The 19,678-nt window shown below is 31.5% G+C and overlaps 2 protein-coding genes across 9 annotated transcripts in view; one reads left to right on the forward strand and one right to left on the reverse strand.

Annotated features, from left to right (window-relative positions):
• Positions 1 to 19,678, forward strand: part of LOC122504835 — a 79,469-nt gene that overhangs the window by 21,102 nt on the left and 38,689 nt on the right. The gene's annotated exons all lie outside the window — the stretch shown is intronic.
• LOC122504834 overlaps positions 923 to 19,678 on the reverse strand; it is a 111,597-nt gene continuing 92,841 nt past the window's right edge. For 6 of the 8 annotated variants that reach the window (XM_043616105.1, XM_043616103.1, XM_043616104.1 and 3 more), the window contains 4 exons: positions 13,579 to 13,698; positions 8,163 to 8,437; positions 7,370 to 7,483; positions 923 to 3,447 (listed from right to left, as the gene is read on the reverse strand). In XM_043616105.1, the coding sequence (XP_043472040.1) occupies positions 3,210 to 3,447; positions 7,370 to 7,483; positions 8,163 to 8,437; positions 13,579 to 13,698 (747 nt within the window). In that variant the 3' untranslated portion in view covers positions 923 to 3,209. The remainder of the gene's footprint in view (positions 3,448 to 7,369; positions 7,484 to 8,162; positions 8,438 to 13,578; positions 13,699 to 19,678) is intronic. The other 2 variants (XM_043616111.1, XM_043616109.1) reach the window with 1 other exon arrangement.

Here is a 19,678-nt window from a genome sequence, read left to right on the forward strand (position 1 = left end):
AGAAAATGCAAAAAAAAATTTCAATTTATTCAGACCCCTAAAAAGATAAGTTAAATTATCAAAAAACGGCGTTTTTTGCACTTTTTGAAGTCCTGTAGAAAGAAAATGTGAAGGCATAAAAAGCTCTAATTTGAATTGAAAAAAAGCTTTACCAAAACTGACAAATCACGTGGGTAGGGTGTAATATTAATATTAGTGTAATATTTTTGCTTTTTATTTCTGTATATTCAAAAAATATCCCTAAGATGTCATAGGCGTATTTTTTCTTTCTATTGGGTTCAAATATCCTTAAGATATCTTAGGGTCATTTATAGATATTCTTGTACCATTCCAATTGCCTAAAAAGAAAAGATATCCCTAGTATAGGAACATCCTTATATTACCCCTGTGTTATAAGGTTATATTTTCAAAAAAGAAATATCCATTTTTAAAATTTTTTATAGTATTCAAGAGAGACGTTGATTTTCACATACGTACTAAGTGTTTAAGAATTTCTATCAACTATTATTCTATATACAGTAATAGAAATCTAATTTTAAAAAGTGCAAAAAAAGAGATTATGCACTAAAAAATTGTTCGTATCCAATTAGAATTTTTAGATAAATCGAAAAATATAACGATAAATATTTGAAAATCGTTTAAATTTTGTAAGTTTTAGAATAAAATAATATAAAAATCCATTTTCCAAATATTTTCGTTTTATTTTTATCTTCATCAAGAAATGAAAATGATTATATGAACATGATTAAAGAATGTTTTTATTTTTTCTCGCAATCAATATTTATTTTAAAAATATTTCTAATTCAGAGGATCAATGAAAAGTGGTCTTAATTCAAGAATTTTAACACTGTAATGATTTGTAATTGACGATTTAATTTTACAGCTATTGTACTAAGAATGTTGTATGTTCAATATACACATATGTTTTGAAATTATTTATATTCTTGTAAATATTATAATTGACCATTAACGCGATGAAATAGGACAATAAAATATTTTTATCTTTCATTAAAGAAATTGTTGGTTTACAGACTTAATCTACATTAGTTTTCTTTTATTTCTCGATTCAGATTCGAGAATGAATTTAAAGATTTGTTGGAAGCGCGGTTTTCTTATTAAGTTCTATTAGCGAGTTCTATTAGCAAATTACCAACTTTCGCTTTGATTCCCAGATATACTTAGTTTTCGAAGATAAGTTCTATTGTTCCCAAAATTTTTGTTATCCTACATATACGTCATATATACAATCGAAGACGCAAATATCCCTGATAAAGAATTACAATGATCGTTACTAAAGTGCCCTCAGAATAAGAAATCACATAAGAATTAAAATGGTTTAAAAATTTTCTTTAAAATTTTGAAATAATTTACATAAATAATTAAATCTAATCTTTTGAAAATAAAAGTTTATGTATTAGTAACACATTTCTAAACTATAGATAAATATTTATTTTTTTACAGTTAATATAATAAAAATAATTTACAAGTTATGTAATAGTATTGTGTTAACAAAATTTCTCATCTTTTTAGGTGGTAACGATTCTACGCAAATAATCCTTAAACAAAAATTTTGTAACATAGCTAAAAGACTGTTTTTGAAATTTTCACACATTATATTGAAGACAGTGGTTTCATTGTTTGCAAATAAACTCTAAAACATGGAGTAGAAAAAACGAGAACTTATTTTTGATGTGTATGAAATTAAACCAATATTAAATGACACGGTAGTACTTAGGTTTTCTATGTTAATACTTTTGTAAATTTAATAAATAATTGAAATATATTTCCAAACATTAAATAGCGCCGTCTCAGGCGCTACATTTAAATTATTAATACCCATTTTCTGTTTAACATACAATGATTCAAAATATCTGTAAATAATTATTGAATTTTAAGAGAACTTACTTTTATAAATTAAAAATATCAAATAAATGATAAACATCAAATTACAGAACACTAATTAAATTCTTGTATTTTTTGTGTTAAATTCTAACCTGTACGTTAAAAATAAATCCCAAATGTAAAATAAATCAACAACTGGAAAACATTGTTCTTGTGAAGTAATGGTTCACAGTTTCTCTTCCTGTCTCTTGCTGCTACTTGACTGGCTATATAGTAGTAAAGTATAAGTTCTAATATTGTGTTAGTTAATAAATGCAGCTACTTTAATATAAAAAAATCTCTACATAATTAAATTTAAAAATATAATATTTTATGATTTTTTAGCTTAATGAAATTAAAATCTACAAGGCAGATTACAATTAGTATTTACATTTGAATTGAAATAAATAAATGTCTCTTCAGCTGTACAGATTTTTATAGTCAGATGGCTTTTTTAATTGCTTAGAACCTAATTTTTAAATGAAATGTAATAGGTATATATTTCTTCCTGTAAGATTAACTGATTGTGAGTAGAATTTTTTAGGTAGGATTCATTTGCAAAGAATCGGTATCTCCCCTAATATTTTAGTATTTTAAAATCACGCATAATTTCTTTCTAACTTACTAAAATTAAGCTTCAAGTTATTTTTTAATAGAAATTTCTATAAAATCATGAGATATGTTTGTTAGAATATATTAATTTTTTTTATAAAGTATTAGAACCAGTTTTAATTAGTTTGAAGTATTTCAAGAGCCTAATAATCTTATGTGATTGACAAAGTTTTGAATTAAGATAAAATTAAGTAATTAAGAAAAGTAATTAATTATCATTTAAAATATTTTTTCATATAATAAGAATGTATAAAATTTGCAAATACTTAATGTTGATATTTTTTTAATAGACATAATAATATTTAGAATTTATAAACTATATTTTTGGACCATTTTAATGAGAATGAATTTGATTCTATGATTAACTGCTTTACAATATGTCAATATTTGATAAAAAATAGATAATCAGCCTCAGAAGTTTTTTGACTTCCTTAAATTGAAATAGAAGTCTTGTTGGATATATCTAATAATAAGAGACTGTTCGACACAATTATTACGTTTTTTTTTTCTTGAAAATAAATGAGTTCATTAATAAGTGCCACAATTCACACATGCAAACACTCATACATTCGAACTGGTGTTCTTGTTTTGCCGAGGTACTTAATCATCCCTTGAAGTTTTGACAGTTTTTAGATTTTCAAGGAAACCATTTAAAGAAAACAAAACTTTTCCAGTCAGACAAGAAGTTCTTTAGGGAAGTCCTCGGCAAGCAAATCCTACAAAGTTTCGTCCACCGTGTTGTTAGCCTCGTCTGGAGGGCTGGGTTCACTGATACTGAGAATTGGTAAGCCAAAATGTTGAGTTTCGCTGTGAGCTTCTATAGACATTGAGCGTCTTGAGTAATCACAACTTCTTGAATGCGTTTCTATTCGACGATGATGATGATGATGGTGATGATGAATGTGGTGACGTGGTAACCGGATGAAATCGGGTTCACAGGATCTCCTGAAGCATCTAAACAAAATTATTAGAAATGTTAATGTACATGTAGAATGCGTCAACATTCTACATTCATTCAGTAATGTCTTTAGACATTCCTGTGTAATAGAATGATCCTTCAGTTTCTCCAAATTTTTTAATATCTAATCTAATCTAACAACCGAGATCGAGCTAGATTTTCTTATGTTCCCTTTGACCCCATCTTTCTATGGCTCCCTTAACCCAGCACGGCAGTATTGCCACTGCTTGTTCAGGACCTATAAATGCCGTCTTGGAACCGATTTTTGCCAAGACGTCCACTCTTTCATTACCCTTAATCCCAGAGTGGCCCGGTACACAGATCAATGAAAGTTTATTTACTGAATCCAACTCGTCTAGTACGCTACGGCATTCCCTGACGAGTTTTGATTCTATTGTGGGATTTTTCAAAGCCCCTCCCTGAGGCCGCCTGACTATCCACACAAATACTAACCCAGTGGGCAAAAAACCATCATTGTTTTAAAAACGTTTTTAGAACGTTTCATGTCTGCTAAATAACGTCCCAAAAACGTTATATGGTTCTAAAGCGTTTTAAAAGCAATGGAACGTTTTTGGAACATTATTTTGCAGACATGAAACGTTCTAAAAACGTTTTTGGAACGTTTTTAAAACAATGATGGTTTTTTGCCCACTGGGAATCCTCTTACCCTTTGTTCCTTTTTGAATGGACATTTGGGAGCAAGTTAAAATCACACAGACCTCGGCCTGCCAGACCGTGGCATATTGTTTCAGTGACTCAGCCACTTTAATGCAGCGAGTTTTCCGATAAATTCCGAAGCCTGCACCGCAGTCCATCTTGGAGCCGTCTGTATACCAGACTTCGTCCCCAAGTGGAAAACCTTTCTTCCAGTCCATTCTGGAAGGTGTAATGATCTTAAAGCAGGGTTTAAATTGCACCCTCTTGATCATTCTATCTTGCACCATATTTAGTTCTGGGATTGATAGAATTGAACGTGGAAGCTTGGTGTGTTTACCCCCAAAACTTCCACCTTCCCTGCGCAGTTAGTCTGCTTATAGTGAGAGCCGCTTTTCTCACAGCAGCAATATGCAGGGGTACTTCGGCTAGTATGAATCCCAACGCAGCTGTTGGCGTTATCCTCATAGCCCTCGTAATACCCTTGAAAACCATTGCTTGCAGTTGGTCCAGTTTCTCTATAACTGTTATCAGTTGAGTCCTAGACCACCAAACCACTACCGCGTAAAGAAACCAGGGTTTTAAAATCATCTAATAGAGCCATTTGACCACATTAGGGCTTAGTCCCCACGGTGACCCTATCGCCCCTCTACACACCCAAAAAGCAGTACAGAACCTTGCATACTGATATTCGAAATGTTCCTTCCAACTCAGCTTTTTACTTAGGATCACTTCCAGGTACTTAGCCGATTCGGAAAAAGAAATTTCTTTTTCATAAAATATTGGTTTTTTAAACTCGGTACCTTATATTTCCTTGTGAAAACTACTATATTCGTTTTCTCTGGGGTTACAGAGAGTCCAGTTGGATTGCACCAATCTTTGACAATCTTAAGTGCACGTTCCGTAAGTTCTAAGAGGTAAGTTAGAGGTAAGAGGTAAGTCCGTAAGTTCTCAATTGAGTACCCTCTTATAATTATTAGGAAATCATCCGCATAACTTTGCGTATAATATCCCTGGCTTTTAAGGTTTCTGATTAACTTATCTGCCACTAAGCACCACAATAAAGAAGAGAGAACTCCTCCTTGTGGGATCTACTTAATTAGCGGCTCGGGCACACCTCGCTTCCTGGCTGCCCTACAGATAACTTTGCTAGAGATGTTAGGGAAGGTACATTCAATATCAAAGAAGGTACCAACCGTATAGCCACCACCCTGCTAATTTGTCCCTTTATTCTACCTACTGCAGAATGAAGGGCTGTTTCTACTGAGAATTGTCCCTAAGACATTCCTGTCTGATAAAATTATCCACCAGTTTCTCTAACGCCTTTAATATAAAAGAAGTTAGGCTGATTGGCCTGAAGTCCTTTGCCGCAGTATACCCTGACCGACCGCGGCCTTCGGAATAAACATAACCCTCGTCTTTTTCCAAGACTCCGGTGTGTACCCAAGAGCTATACACGCTCTCATAATTTTACACAGGGGTAGTCTAATACATTCCAATCCCTTTCGCAAAAGAACCGGATATATACCATCCCCCTGAGGCCTTAAATGGTTTGAAAGTGCCTATTGTCCAATCAATCTCTTCCGGAGTTGCAACCCTGGCTGCTAGTTTCCAGTGTTCCCGATATCTTCGGGTTCTACTTGGTCCTACGCCATGGCTATTCTCCGATCTTTCTCTAAAGTCCGGGAAGATTACTTCTATCAGGTGTTTTAGACACTCCTTTTTATCCTGGGCATAGTGCCCATGGGGTAACTTAATAGTAGTTTCCTTGACTCGGAGTGATCGTTAATTTTCACTATTTATTAATAGTAGTTAATTTGGCCATTAACCCCAGGAGCACGTAATGTTGGGAACATTCCAGCAACATTAAGGCAATATTGGTAATGTTAAGGCAGTGTTATCAATATTGCTGTAATATTACGTGCTACTGGGGAAGTCTCGAGCTAGTACTTTATGGAGTCTTGATGCTTCTGGTACCTTTTCGATTCCCTCACAAAAACTTCTCCAGCTGACACCCCTTGCCCTCTCTACTTCTTTCTTGTAAGAATTTCGAGCAGTATGATATTTATCCCTTGCTGGCTGATTCCTACGTTTCTTGGCTTTATTAAAAACTTTCTAACTGTTTGCCTATGTTCCTCCAAATGGGGGCTCCACTATTTACTACCCCTGTTGAAGCCCATTTTTTGGCTACACAGCTTCTTTCAAAGGAGCAGATAATCGAATCTCGCAGATATTCCGCTGCAAGTTCCAACTCTTCCTGCGTTCCATACGAAGTGAGGAAGTACGGAGGTCTTGAGGTCCTCAATATACAAAGCCCAGTCAGTACTCCTAGGAATACGTCCCATTTATGTTCCCGATCCTCTAATTCCATTCTGAATGTAATAAGTCTGTGGTCCGAGAGGAGTCCTCATCAGATACCCTCCAGTCCCTCACACTACCACACAAAGACTTGGAACAGATCGTAATATCCAACACTTCTTTTCTGTTAACAGTAACGAAAGTTGGCTCATTACCCTGATTTAAAATATCTAAATCTGTATCTAACAGAAAATCTAAAAGTCTCCTGCCTCTATCGTTAATGTCAGTGCTGCCCCATACGACATGGTGCGCACTGGCATCACAACCTATTATCAAAGGGAGACCTTGCCTTTAAAAGTAATCTACCAACCTCTCCACCTTTCTAGGTGGTGCAGGTTCACGTAGACCTTTATAGATCAGGCAAGCCCTTGGAACTGGTTCCTGTGGTGAACTAAATAGCTCCACACAGCCATTTAGACCTCTAATCTTCCCCCGTAAAGCCAAGTTTTTGAATAAAGGCTAAAGATGTTTTCATCCTTGTCAAGCTAAATTTTTTAATATAAAAGAAGTTAGACTGATTGGACTGAGTCATTGGGGTCACTAATGCAAAAATTGAATGCCGGTCAAAGTCAAATCAATTTACATAATTGACCCCCTTGTCAAGTTAATCTGCATAAAATGGATCCCGGACCCAGACATTTAAAAGCCTTATTCTCGATCTCCTTTGTTATATCCCCACTCTGAGTGCCTTTCTCTACAATTGCATTTGTTCCTTGCCGAGTAACATTTAATGTGATTTGGCCTAATCCGAAGCACATTTTTATCTCACAAAAAATTAATAAAATTCCGAAGTTTTTTACGAAAGCCAAACATTTCTTTAAAAGTAACAGAATCTAAATGAAAAATATAAAAATGAAATACTATAAACAACTATTATAAATCAATGTCAATTATTTAAATCATTACCTTTCCTCCATAGAAATTGGTTGTCGTACTGGACACCGAACGTAATCGTGGCTAGTACTAGTTCGCCATCCACTAAACCGGCGAGCAGTCAACGAAGAGGTTGTAGCATAATCCCTAAAATAATCACATTAGTTATGAAAATCTCAAAACAATCAACATTATGAAATTTTGCATTATAAAGTAATAATAAAAGTAGTGTTGAAATTTAATTAATTTAAAAAAAATCTTATCCGTTTAGCGAAAATAAACACTTGGCATGTCAAAAGCTTAAAATGGAATTCAGCTCAAAAGGCATATATTTTTTAATAGTCGGAAGTGGAAAATCTGTAATTTCATATACTTGGCTTAAATCCTATGCAAAAGCATAGTTCATTGCGAAGCTCATGAAACTTGAACTTCTTTTTTAAATTCCCGATGTTATTTAATGTTTGCCGTTAAAGTTGACTAAACATTGCATGAGAGTTTAAGAAATTTTAATCTTTCATGCAATGTTCAGTCAACTTTCGCGTCAAACGTTGAACAACAGTCGAAATTTAAAGAATTACATCAACTTTAATGAGCTTCGTATCTAAAAAAGTACCCTAAAAATGTTTTGCTGGGTTTTTTGTTACTTGATGGGATGAAAACTATGGTCAAGGAATTTACAAAAACCAACACAAAAAATACAAAATTGACGAAAAATGCCATAATTAGCATTTTCTCTAGGGTACTTCAGTACCACAGTCGTACTGTCTAGGGTTAAATGTGAAGTTCGGTTTTTGTATTACAAAATAATGTTGAATATTAATAATACCTTGGTGACTGCTGCAAGTGACATGTTTCTAATATAGCAGTATCAGCAATCATGGGAGGTTTCTCAATAATGCTTTGCCTCCTGGAATCTGATTCCTCAAGCTTATCACTATCTTCTGTATTTGATCTTAGAAAAAAATCTTGATCGGTTTCGTTTATTTCATCTTTAGAAATTCTTCGATCCTGATGACGGTTATTCGTTGCCAACGGTAAATTATCTGCACTTCGAACCTTGCGACAGAGCCGGGATGTCGAACCGTGTCTCCGCAGAAATTCCTTTAAAAAGAGATAGTAGTAATTTATTTTTCTCTACTGTAGAATTAAACATATTTTCTAATTGTATAAAATAATAATGATAAGTGAAAGTTTAATTGACAATTCTTCTTCTTATTTAGTTATATACAGCTGAATTAGGCTAAATGACCTTCTTTTAGACATCTTAAAGAAATCTAATCGCTAAAAGATAGAACATTTTAAGGACGTCTTTTGTCAAAGTACACAAGACGTCAGCAAAAAAACATCCTTAGGACGTCTTTTGAGCAAGTATGCCCACTAGGTCGTGATTTAGCCTGCTAGAACTGCATATTACATCTTAATAAAATCAGAATTTTGAAACTTGTAAAACATAAATTTTACATTGAATTTTTGGCTATTTTCATAAAGATAGATAAATTCGAATGAATTAACTTGCTTTAGAGTAAAGTAGTAATTTTCTTTTACTAATTTATGTGAAATTAATCAATTTCAACTTTTATTAATTTAGTTTCTCTTAGATTTATATAAAATATCGAATAAATTTGTGCGAATGACTAGAGGCTTATTTTTTATTAGATGAATAGTTATGAAGTAAATCGCTATACTGAAAAATGTTTATTAAGAGTTTTATATAATATCAGCATATAAATCAGAAAGCGTTAAATTTCAAAGAATTCTTCGTCAAAAGAAGAGTTCAATTTAAAAGATTTCTTAAAATTAAATTTCCATGCTTCCAAGTATTCCTATAGGACATTTTTTACGTTTATTTTCAGCTCAGCACTCACTCAGTAAGTGCTTAGAACATAAATGTCATAATGATAAATCCATATCAGTTGACACGTTCTATGTATGTATGTAGCAATTGAGACGTTATGTCTGAAATGTATCTGCTAGAGAATTAGAATCTAAAAAATGTTTCATTATATTTGTTTCTAGGTAGTTATGAAATACCAACATAACATCTCTACAAATGCATCGCATAAAAATATTACCAATTTTTTATAGATCATATTTAAAAATTTGAAGATTATTTGTTACACAAGAATTGTGAAGCATATATTTTATAGAAATGAAATACATAATAAGTTCTAGCTAAATATTAGTTTCAAACCGTAAATAAATATAAAATGTATTATTTTCAAAATTCTACAACAAATTCTTTTACTGTAATAATAATAAACTATATGCATGTTTATGATCTGTTTTTTATGTTATGATATGTTTAGATATACGTCCGCGTAAAGAGTCCACCTTGTAAAATATATGCAAATTATACGTAACTAAATTGTCCTAAATTTTTCCAAAATGACATATTTAATATCAAATGTCATTTGGGAAAAATTCATGAACCTCTCAAAACAACTAATAATTTTATTTTTAAGGACATTTAACCATTATAGGTCACTATTCGAGAATTGTTACTTTGTCTATATCTGGTTATTAGAGGTTGAAATATTTATTGATCAAAGTTATTGGTAAATGTTTATAATAATATATATTATGTTTTTTATGTTCCTGTATTATCTGCAGTATCTCTTACGCCATCTGGAAACTGATTTTCCAGTTTCCATAAACAGCTGAGTTTGTAGAATACACAATGCGTTTTTGCTGTGCATGTCCAAATATTTTGTGATTACCAGAAACCAACCGTCACAAACTAGCTAAATTGTGTGCTACAAAACAAAGCTTGTGCAAAACACAAGACTTGATAACAGACAGTTAGTCCAGACGCCCTGCAAAACTTATATCTTGCTTGTAACATGATACAAACTTTTAAAAGAACATGTTGCTCATTCGTGTCAACTGAGAGAGATTATTTAGGTCGGGTTAAGAACTTTCGATTACAAAGAGCTTCAAAATTTTAAAAATGCAGCCAAGCTTTAAAACAAGCTTTAAAACAAAATTACCATATCGAGCGTAATTAGCGATCTACTTTACTACTTTAGTATAAAGCGTAACAAGCACTAAAAATTGGTTAGCTTTGATTAGTACGTTCTTTAAAATATACTTAATTTAAAATATTCTTCTTATAATTAACTTATTGGTGTCACGTGAAGACGAGAGGAATATACAGAAACTAATAAGAGTTTGCTGATCTACATAAAAAAATCGAATTCATATCGTATACATTTAGAAATAACCACGAACTTTCACAGTACATGTGTAATTTTTTTTAGTACCGTAAACTGGGGCTATTAGGGACACCGGGGCTATTAGGAACAAAATTCTGTTTTCGGGTGGAGTTGATGCTATCGGCGCCGTTTATCGATAAATTGTGTTACTTGCTTTTGAAAAATTATTGCTGCGGTAACTGGCAACACTTTTCAATGCAACAATTGTGATTATTAATTAATTTGTGAACAATAGTAGCTTGTAAGTGACTTAATGTGTTTTAGTGAAGTTTCAAACGTGGAAAACATTTGATTGCTGAGGTAAGTTGTTTCATTTTTAACTTCTCAAAGTGATTGTTTTTTATTAATGGGATTTCTTATTGCAAACTTTATTGAGTTCACTAAGTAATAAATACGTTTATTTTGTATTTACAGTAAGATTTTAGAAACAAAAACCAAAATTCACAAACGGCGGATATATAAGGAACACAATTATTTCTACCGAATTGTTAAAGTGTGTTGTCAAAACGTAAGTTTTTCGTAATTTCTTTTGTTTTTTATCACCTAATTTGGTTTTTAGTGTTCAAAGATGGTTCGAAATTGTAAAAGAGTGTTGGTACCGACAAGTCACAAAAAACGACCAGTGATTCCATCATCGACCTTAACTGATGATACCAGAAACGTTTAAAACACACATTCGCTCTTTTAGTTTTGTTTTTACATTTGTTTTATAATCTGTGTTTACTTTCGAGCAATAAAAAATAACTTATTTTACTTTAAATACGTTTTCCAATGGTTTTTACCGTCTTGTTCCTAATAGCCCCATTTTGTAATTTCGAAAAAATGCGTCTTTTTTGCTTAAAATTCCATCTTTGATCAAAACAATTATTTAACCCTTCAAAGTGCTCGCCAAGATCAAGAAAAAATCAAAAATTAAGGCAATATTTCAATACACAAAAAAGTTGCAAGACTTTAAAGTTGAAATCTGTTCCTAATAGCCCCAGTTTACGGTATCGTACTGTTTAATCAGCTATATTTTTGAATTTCTATTAAAAACATTAATATTTCTACTGGTTATGTTAGAATTTTTCAATTCAAAACTCTTACAGTTTATAAATTTTTATAAATGAAACAAAAAATATTTATAAATACTAAAAAAAAATGCATACAAGTTAATATCAATGTAACTCGGAATATCAAGTTTTCCGAATCATAAAATGATTTTAATTTAACCTTCTTATTCTGACTATTATAATTTAAAATATTTATTTGCACAATTTCGACTTCAAAATGAATTTTTAATACACCCTTTTTATCTAAAATTACTTTTATGTCGATTACGTGTGCACATAATATATTTTCTATTCCAGAAGATAATGTCTATTGATAGGTGTACATACATACCTAGAAATTTGTCATTTGCAATTTAGATTCAAGACAAAAATAATGCCGATTAAATCAATAAAATCGGTCAACATTTTTTCTAAAATTTTATTTTAAAAAAAGTAGTAAAACATTTAATTATTAATAACAAGAGATCAAATTTTTTTTGCAAAATCCTTTTACATAGTGATTTTTCAAATATCTACAATGCTACATGAAAATTAACATTTGGGAAAAAATAAAAATTTCTAAATTTTGGATGTCAAGTTTCAAAAATTCCTACGTACACTAGAATCTGGATCGGTGAGACTCTGTTTACATTGCTTGTAGGCTAATGGGTGCTTTGAAGTGTCAATCAGTGCCGTCCCTAACTAGGTTCTCAGTGCCCGATGCTATTTATTTCATTTGATAACGTACCTTATCATTATATACTTTTTCTCTTTTTAATATAAATACATTTTATTTTTGTATAATATTTTATAATATTTTGTTATTTATTCTTGTTTTGAAAATTTTTTAATGAAAAATTTGGATTCTTTGGTCTCAACTTCAAAACAAGAATTATATTAAGATCCAAAAACTGACTTTCGTTATTTATATTAATTTTATAACATTAATTATTTTTTAAAGAAAGGTGCACAAATAAAATACTTCGCACGGCCCTGTTTGTTTTGCTTCTCAGTCTGAACTAATCCGCTGGATCGGCAAGAAGCCATCCCCGATTAGTCTCATCGATCCAGATTCCAGTGTATATCCAGACGAATTTCTTGTAAAATTAAAAAAATCTTCATTTACGACCTCGGAAACGACACACAAATTCATAATGAAATTTCACATGAAATCCGCTCAGAATTAGTTTAGAATTTCTTATGAATATGAATTTAAAAAATTCTTGTTTGTGGGTGAAGGATTCCTAAATGTTAAAAATAATAATTTGTTACTATCTCTTACTATATTATAGTTACTAAATTTGATGATATTGTCAGAGATCTTAGAGCGAAATTGCATTTGCTTCAGCAATCTGGTTTCTTGCTTTCTGATAATGTTATTTTATTCGGAGAAATGTCTTGATGACTGTTTCAATTCTGCTAAACTTGGATTGTTGAATTATGTCAGTTGGTTGAATTTGTATTAATTAAGTTCACAATTAAGATAATTTTATGCAGTTCATATTCTTTCTAAGGAAATCCGAAAGACACCTTGTAGAATCGTATAAACCGACGCGCATAATAATATCGCCTAACTTATAGGTGGGTGGTCCCGCTTTTCAAATTAAGCATATAGAGGTAACGAAGCATTTCTATTTTCGCCAGAATTTTTACTTAGATAAACACTTAGTAGAGTATCAGATTTAAAACTTTCCTAAATGATGGTTATAGTATAGTTAGTAACTGATTATATTGTTATAATTTAATCAGTGTTAATTTTTAACAAAATATTTGATAAAAAAAATTTTGAATTGTATTATTACTGAAGGAATAAATTATAATGAAAGAACATTATTTTATTCAGAGTATGACAAAGAGACATACGTATGAGAATAAAAGGACATGCAATTGTTTTTTTGAATATAAATAATGGTTATGGTCGAAGAAGCCTTTATAAAAATGATCTGTAGAGAACTTAATGTTTATTTTTTGTTTTTATTTCTCCATTTCATTTACCCACCTGGGAGAGGAAGCCTGCAACGTCGATTGCACTATTGACACGTTGCCTAGATGGTCTGGGCCATGTAACACCACCACCGTTGTCCACCGAGTCCACGTGTTGGTTCGACCAGTGCAGATGCTGCAAATTTTGCTAACTTATGCATGCAGAATCGTAAAAATATGCAGATCAAGCAAATTTTTCGATTTAATTCAATCTTGTCAGATAATTGTTATACATATCTTTTATATTAAATGCATCAATGTAATAATAACTTTTATGTTAAAAATCTGTGAGTACGGTTTCAAAATGTTATAAAATGCTATAGTAAATAAATTGCATCATAGATGCACAATTATTTTTTTACAATCAAATTAAAGTTAATCCGATAAATAATTTAATATCTTCTGTGATAATAGAACAACCTGGCACAAAACTGAAGAAAACAAGAAAAATATGGATAACGAAAAGTATAAGACATAACGAAATAAATAAAATTTATAAAAAATTGATGACAAGGAAATATTAAAAAAAGAAGGATGGTTACATTTGAAGGGAAACAAGATAGAAATTATTTTGGTAGAGGTTCAAAATTAACTGGAATAAAAGGTGAAAATGATAGGATGTAAAAAACTTACAGAGAGAAAATCCCATTAATAACAAATTGCAAAAATGCCACAACATTAAAATATTAAATTATTCCTATTGCATAATTTAATTAATTAGAACTTTTAAACTGAAATGCATGGGAACACATTATTTCAACGATTATTCTTCTTCGTTTATAATATTGTAAATTAAGTTGCTAATCTATGGTACGATTTTGTAATTTCACTTCGACTTTAACTTTTACTCAAACTCTGACCCTAATCAAAGTCAAAATCTATTGAATATCCTGAATATCTACATGTCTGTAGGGTCGTTTTTAGAGTTTTGTTGATATTCTCCAACCTTTTTTTGATGATCTAGAACGACACAATGAACGCAATATATTTGTTAATACATTTACATCCTAACAACTAAAAAATATTAATTATTTTAAAAGTAAAATTGATATCAGTGATATAATATTATGTACAAATATTATATGGGACAATCCACGTCCACAAGGACAGACCTAGAAACAAAAATTGTTGACCCAAAGTTTAGGAAGGTCACTTAAATTCATCCGTCCAGTTTTCTGCTTCTAGGTCTGTACTTGTTGACGTGCAATGTCCCCCATATATAATTCAGTGCCCTGAAGTTGGCCCCAAATGGTTATAGTATATTTAAAAGTATATTTATTTACACCTATAATATAAAATCATTTCGTCGTCGCTGATTCAGAAAGTTCTAAGAGCCCCCTGTAGTATATTTAAGGTAACTCCAGGTCAAAATATACGTCAATTTTGACTTATTTTTTATCCTACAGGTCAAAAAGAAGACCCAAAATACTTTGTAAAGGGTCGTTACCCTAGGTAAACATTTACGTCAAATCTGTCATATTTTTTAACCTATACGTCAATAAAGAGACCCCCTTCTAAAGGTAAAGACCTTTACGTTAAAATTTATCATTTATTATAACTTATTATGATGCATTCATATTAAGAAAACATGATTTGAAATTTATGAAAATTAAAATAAATATAAGAAATAGAGATAAGGGGTTGGCGCGCAAAGCGCGCAGGGGGACGGAGACTCCCTAGTACTATATAAATATATCAATTTTGTATACATAATGATGATTTTAATAATTAAATACTAAATGTGATTTAAAAATTCTTGATTTAATATAACTCGTTTTATAATTTATTTTTGTGACATTTTCGCAATTTGTATTGAATCAAGTGTAAACGTTTCCTAAATATAGACATTAATAAGGTTGTACATAAAGAGTTAATGACATTTAAATATTGTTAAAGTAATGAAACCATTGTAAAAAAGTGCAATGATATAAGTGATTAAAACCCTAGCTTTAAATACGCATATATGATAGTAGGCTTAAATGTAATTTCAATATTTTACATGGCGGTATGTAGTAAATTACATTTGATAGGGGAATTAAAAATATTCGGTGCTAGAGTGCAAAAAAATCTGAATATAAAATTGCATAGGTACATAAAATTTGTAACATTTATATAATTTAAAAAGTTATATACAAGTAACTACTTATATGTACCGACAGATTAGCTCAGTCGGATAGATGCCTCGCTTGGCGGTCGTTTAAGGACCAAGGGTAAGTACCCTTGGTTCGCGCCCTTTTGGCTTAGTATTTTTCCGGCACGTGAGACAATCTGAGCGGGAGGTTTGACGTCGAGGTATAATGATGTGCACCGTCGATTATTGTCCGGTACACACCATTAGAACTCGACTGTCGATAAACCAGTTGTACTCAGGAGAGGTTTTCTACAGTTTCCCTCTTCTCTGTCGAGAAAACCCTTTAACGGGTAGTCCAGGCGAATGCGAGTACTCCTAATAAAGTCGTCTGTAGACGCAAATTAGGTTAATATATAGAAAATTTCTAAGTAGAATGGTTATGCTTAATCCAAAAAGTATTTTTCGGGGACTCTTGTCGAAGTGCGTAAGGCCAATAGGGCAGGAGTATAAACAATAAAAAAACTACTCATATGTTCTTCAGTTTAAATGTTCCGGTGTTAATCAGAAGGACAACATATAAGCGATTACCTGTATTTTTCATTTTTTCTACATATACATCACTATACATCACTGTAGTCTGTATACACAACAGTCATAATGCACAGAAATGGTTAGCACGTGGACTATACCCAAACATATTTCTCTTTTAGTCATGTCAAATTTATTTAAAAATGGTAGAAAATTAAAAAAATATATTTTAAAATTTATTGAATTTTTGGTTGATAATAAATATATCTATAGAAATTTTATTGCATTTTATAATAATTATCATAATTTAATAAGTTTGAAGACTGAATTGGAAAATCTCTGCTTTTTGTGTAAAATGTTTTCCTTCACTCTTAATTTCGAAAAATTGTTATAAATTTTTTCAATTTACGCATGAGCATTGAAATCTTACTATTAATTTAACGCAATAACATAGAAAACCAAAATTGGATTTCGAGATATCACTAGGAATGTTAGAACATTTATATGTCCAAATCAATAAAAATGGTCAAATAACGTGTTTCTTGGTCTTAAATTGATGGAATTTAACACAATCTTGTGTTATTTTCTAGATTTTTCTAATAATTCTTACAAATTGCAGAAAAAATAAACATTTTGCATAAAAATAAAAAAATTTTAAATTTCTTTTTCAACTTACCGAGTTAAAATTTAGACCCTTTTTCAACCCTACTTTTAGGAATTCATTAATTTTGAAACAAGAAAATTATTGTGTTCTAAATATTACAAAATTTATCCTCGTCGACTATTAATTATAGAAGATCGGGGTAGACGTTGACTGTAATTATCTGTATTGTAAGTATTTTCTATTCATTAAATCTTGATAGTCGACAACGCTCAATTTTATTGGGTTCACCCATTTCACCCCCCTTCCTGTTACTCTTGTTCAACGGGTAGAATCATTTTCATCAATTTATTAATATTTTTATAAATATGTCGACCTTCAGTCGACTGGCGCTCTAATATTGGTTAATTATTTTGAACTGAAGATTCCCGACTTCAATCAATGGGCTAAATAACTACCGCGTACAAGAGTTTACAAAATCCCGATATATAACACGCGATGTTTTATAAAGTCGATGCAAAAGTCAATATGTTAGTTTTATTACGGATATGCAATGTAACGTTGTACAATTTAGATTAAAAATTAATTTTATTTTTATCACTTTAATCACCATGCGGGTCGCCGAAAGCTCAACAATCGGTTAATAAAATATTAATTTTTCTTTTCTTTATTAATTTCGTAAACTTTGTTTTTATTTCACCACTAATTTCCTGCCGCTCGGAAATTTGTCACTACTTTTATAAAAGGATGTTCTTCTGTGTTGGTGACCGTGGATGAAAACCAAAGAAGCCTAAGGATTTTTGAATTTGCCGCCCAAGCAGCCTTTTACAAATTTGATAAGTGCCGGGGATCCTGTTTACCTAACTACGACTATGAGACGGAGTCAATTTTCAACTTTTTACCGATTCTCTCTGGATATATCATTGTTCTGCAAACTCGCCTAAATATATTTGGATTTTTGCTGTATTGCTGCCAAAAGGGAAAAATTACGAAGTTACTTCTGTTAAAATGCTTCTAATTTCAGTTTCCCTGGGACCTGAGGTTACCATCACTTACTACGTCACTGACGGAGCAGATGACATTAAAGTGGGAGAAAGGAAGCTGACATCCAAGAATCTATCGCAAGATCGACACTTTCTCCTGACGACTCGCATGGTGCGGACCTGCACTAGATTAGTGGTTATTAGTGTGCGAAAAATATTGAATACAACGACAATTGTTTTGTGCAGTATTGAAGGTAGGACTCTTGCCTCTGTGTAGTTTTCTTTTGTTACCTGCGGATCATTCTCCGATAATTATCTCCATTTAATTTCAAGGTTATCTAGTGATTGAGTGGGGTTGGTTAGTTTATCGTTTTCCTTCATTTATTGCAAAGTCAGACAATATCGGTTGACGGTGGTTTAGTCTGGTGGCCTAGTGCCCCGTGGTTGATATTGTTTGGTCATTTTTAGCGTCAATTCTCCGGACTTAGCCTGTTGGTCTCATGTTTCGGTAGAATTTTCCTTTTTATTTGAATATTCCCCTACTCTATCGCTGGTTACCATTTGATGAATTTGTTATTGAAAATTAAGATCAGTTGAGTTATTTGTAATTTCCGATTGTTTGAGCCGAGAGAGAGTTAAAATTAATTATTTTGAGGTTACCTTTTTTTCCCTTTTCTTTGTATTTACCCTTAATTCATTTAATGATTTGTTATTGGTCACCATTCCCTTTATAGATTGTTAATTCCCGAATTTTGGTAAGAATAAATCATATGTTTTAAAATTGAATAAATTAACTCTGTTTATTAAAAAATTGAACCTTCTCCTTTTTTTTACTATTTGGTGTACTAGTTCTCCCGGCAAATAATTGAGTTCTAATTTTTTATTTATTTTAAAATTTTTATGGTATTTTATTGTCCCTAAAAGACTGGCGCCCTAGGTAAAATCTACTTATAGTACTCTCGATTCCGAAGTTGGACGAGAATAAAAGTCTTTGGCCAATTTGTTGATTTTGATGAAAAGAAAAAATTAATTAAACAAATTCTCGTCAGAGCAAGTAGACAATAATAATAATTGGAATTGGATGAATTGTTTTACTCTTTTAGATTATACTGAATACTGACAAACCAGTTAAAAACTTAATACAGATTATTTTACGCAAACATTTAAAATACTAAGAGCCAGTTTCACCAACTCCGATTAAAATTTAAACAATGATTAAAGTCATTTTAACCGTCCATGATTGGTCGGTTAAGGATTTAATCATTGATTAACTTTTAATCGGAGTTGGTGAAACTGGCCCTAAGTATAAAAATTGCATTGGAGATATTAAAACCTTCGATTTTTGTAGGTTATCAGTTTTTACAAAAAAGGTGCGACCAATTTAATTTGAAGTGATAGAAATTATTTAAAGAGTAAAGATTAAAAACCACTTATTTCATCATATTTCGTGACTTATTAGGGCTTCCCACTCGATATCAGTGAACAAGAATTAAAAGATAACCTAAAATGCAACTATAGATGTGTAACTCAGCCTGTCGGAATTTGCTAGAATTGCCTTTGGAACAGACGGCAAATCTGAACTTAAAATATTACAGTGGAATTGTTGTGGTATAACTAATAGACAAAAGATGAATCTTTGAATTTTGAAACGTTAAACGTTCTAGGTAATGTCGACGAAAATGTGAAATCGGGCATTGACAATCACGCTTCATCATCAGAAGTATATATATAGTCTAAAATTTTCAAAAAAAGACCAATCGAAAGAATCAAATCATAACATCTATTAACATATTCTGATACAATACTCCTGGACATAGAATTTTGCGAATGTTACTACAAAAATCAGTACTTTCCCTCGTTTTCTGGTGTTTATGTAAAATCTCTTCTGCTAACAATTCCATTCAGCCAAAAAGCTTTAAGATCGAGATTTTCT

Source organism: Leptopilina heterotoma, unplaced genomic scaffold, assembly GCF_015476425.1.
Source record: "Leptopilina heterotoma isolate Lh14 unplaced genomic scaffold, ASM1547642v1 Lhet_32, whole genome shotgun sequence".
In the NCBI taxonomy this organism is placed as follows: domain Eukaryota; kingdom Metazoa; phylum Arthropoda; class Insecta; order Hymenoptera; family Figitidae; genus Leptopilina; species Leptopilina heterotoma.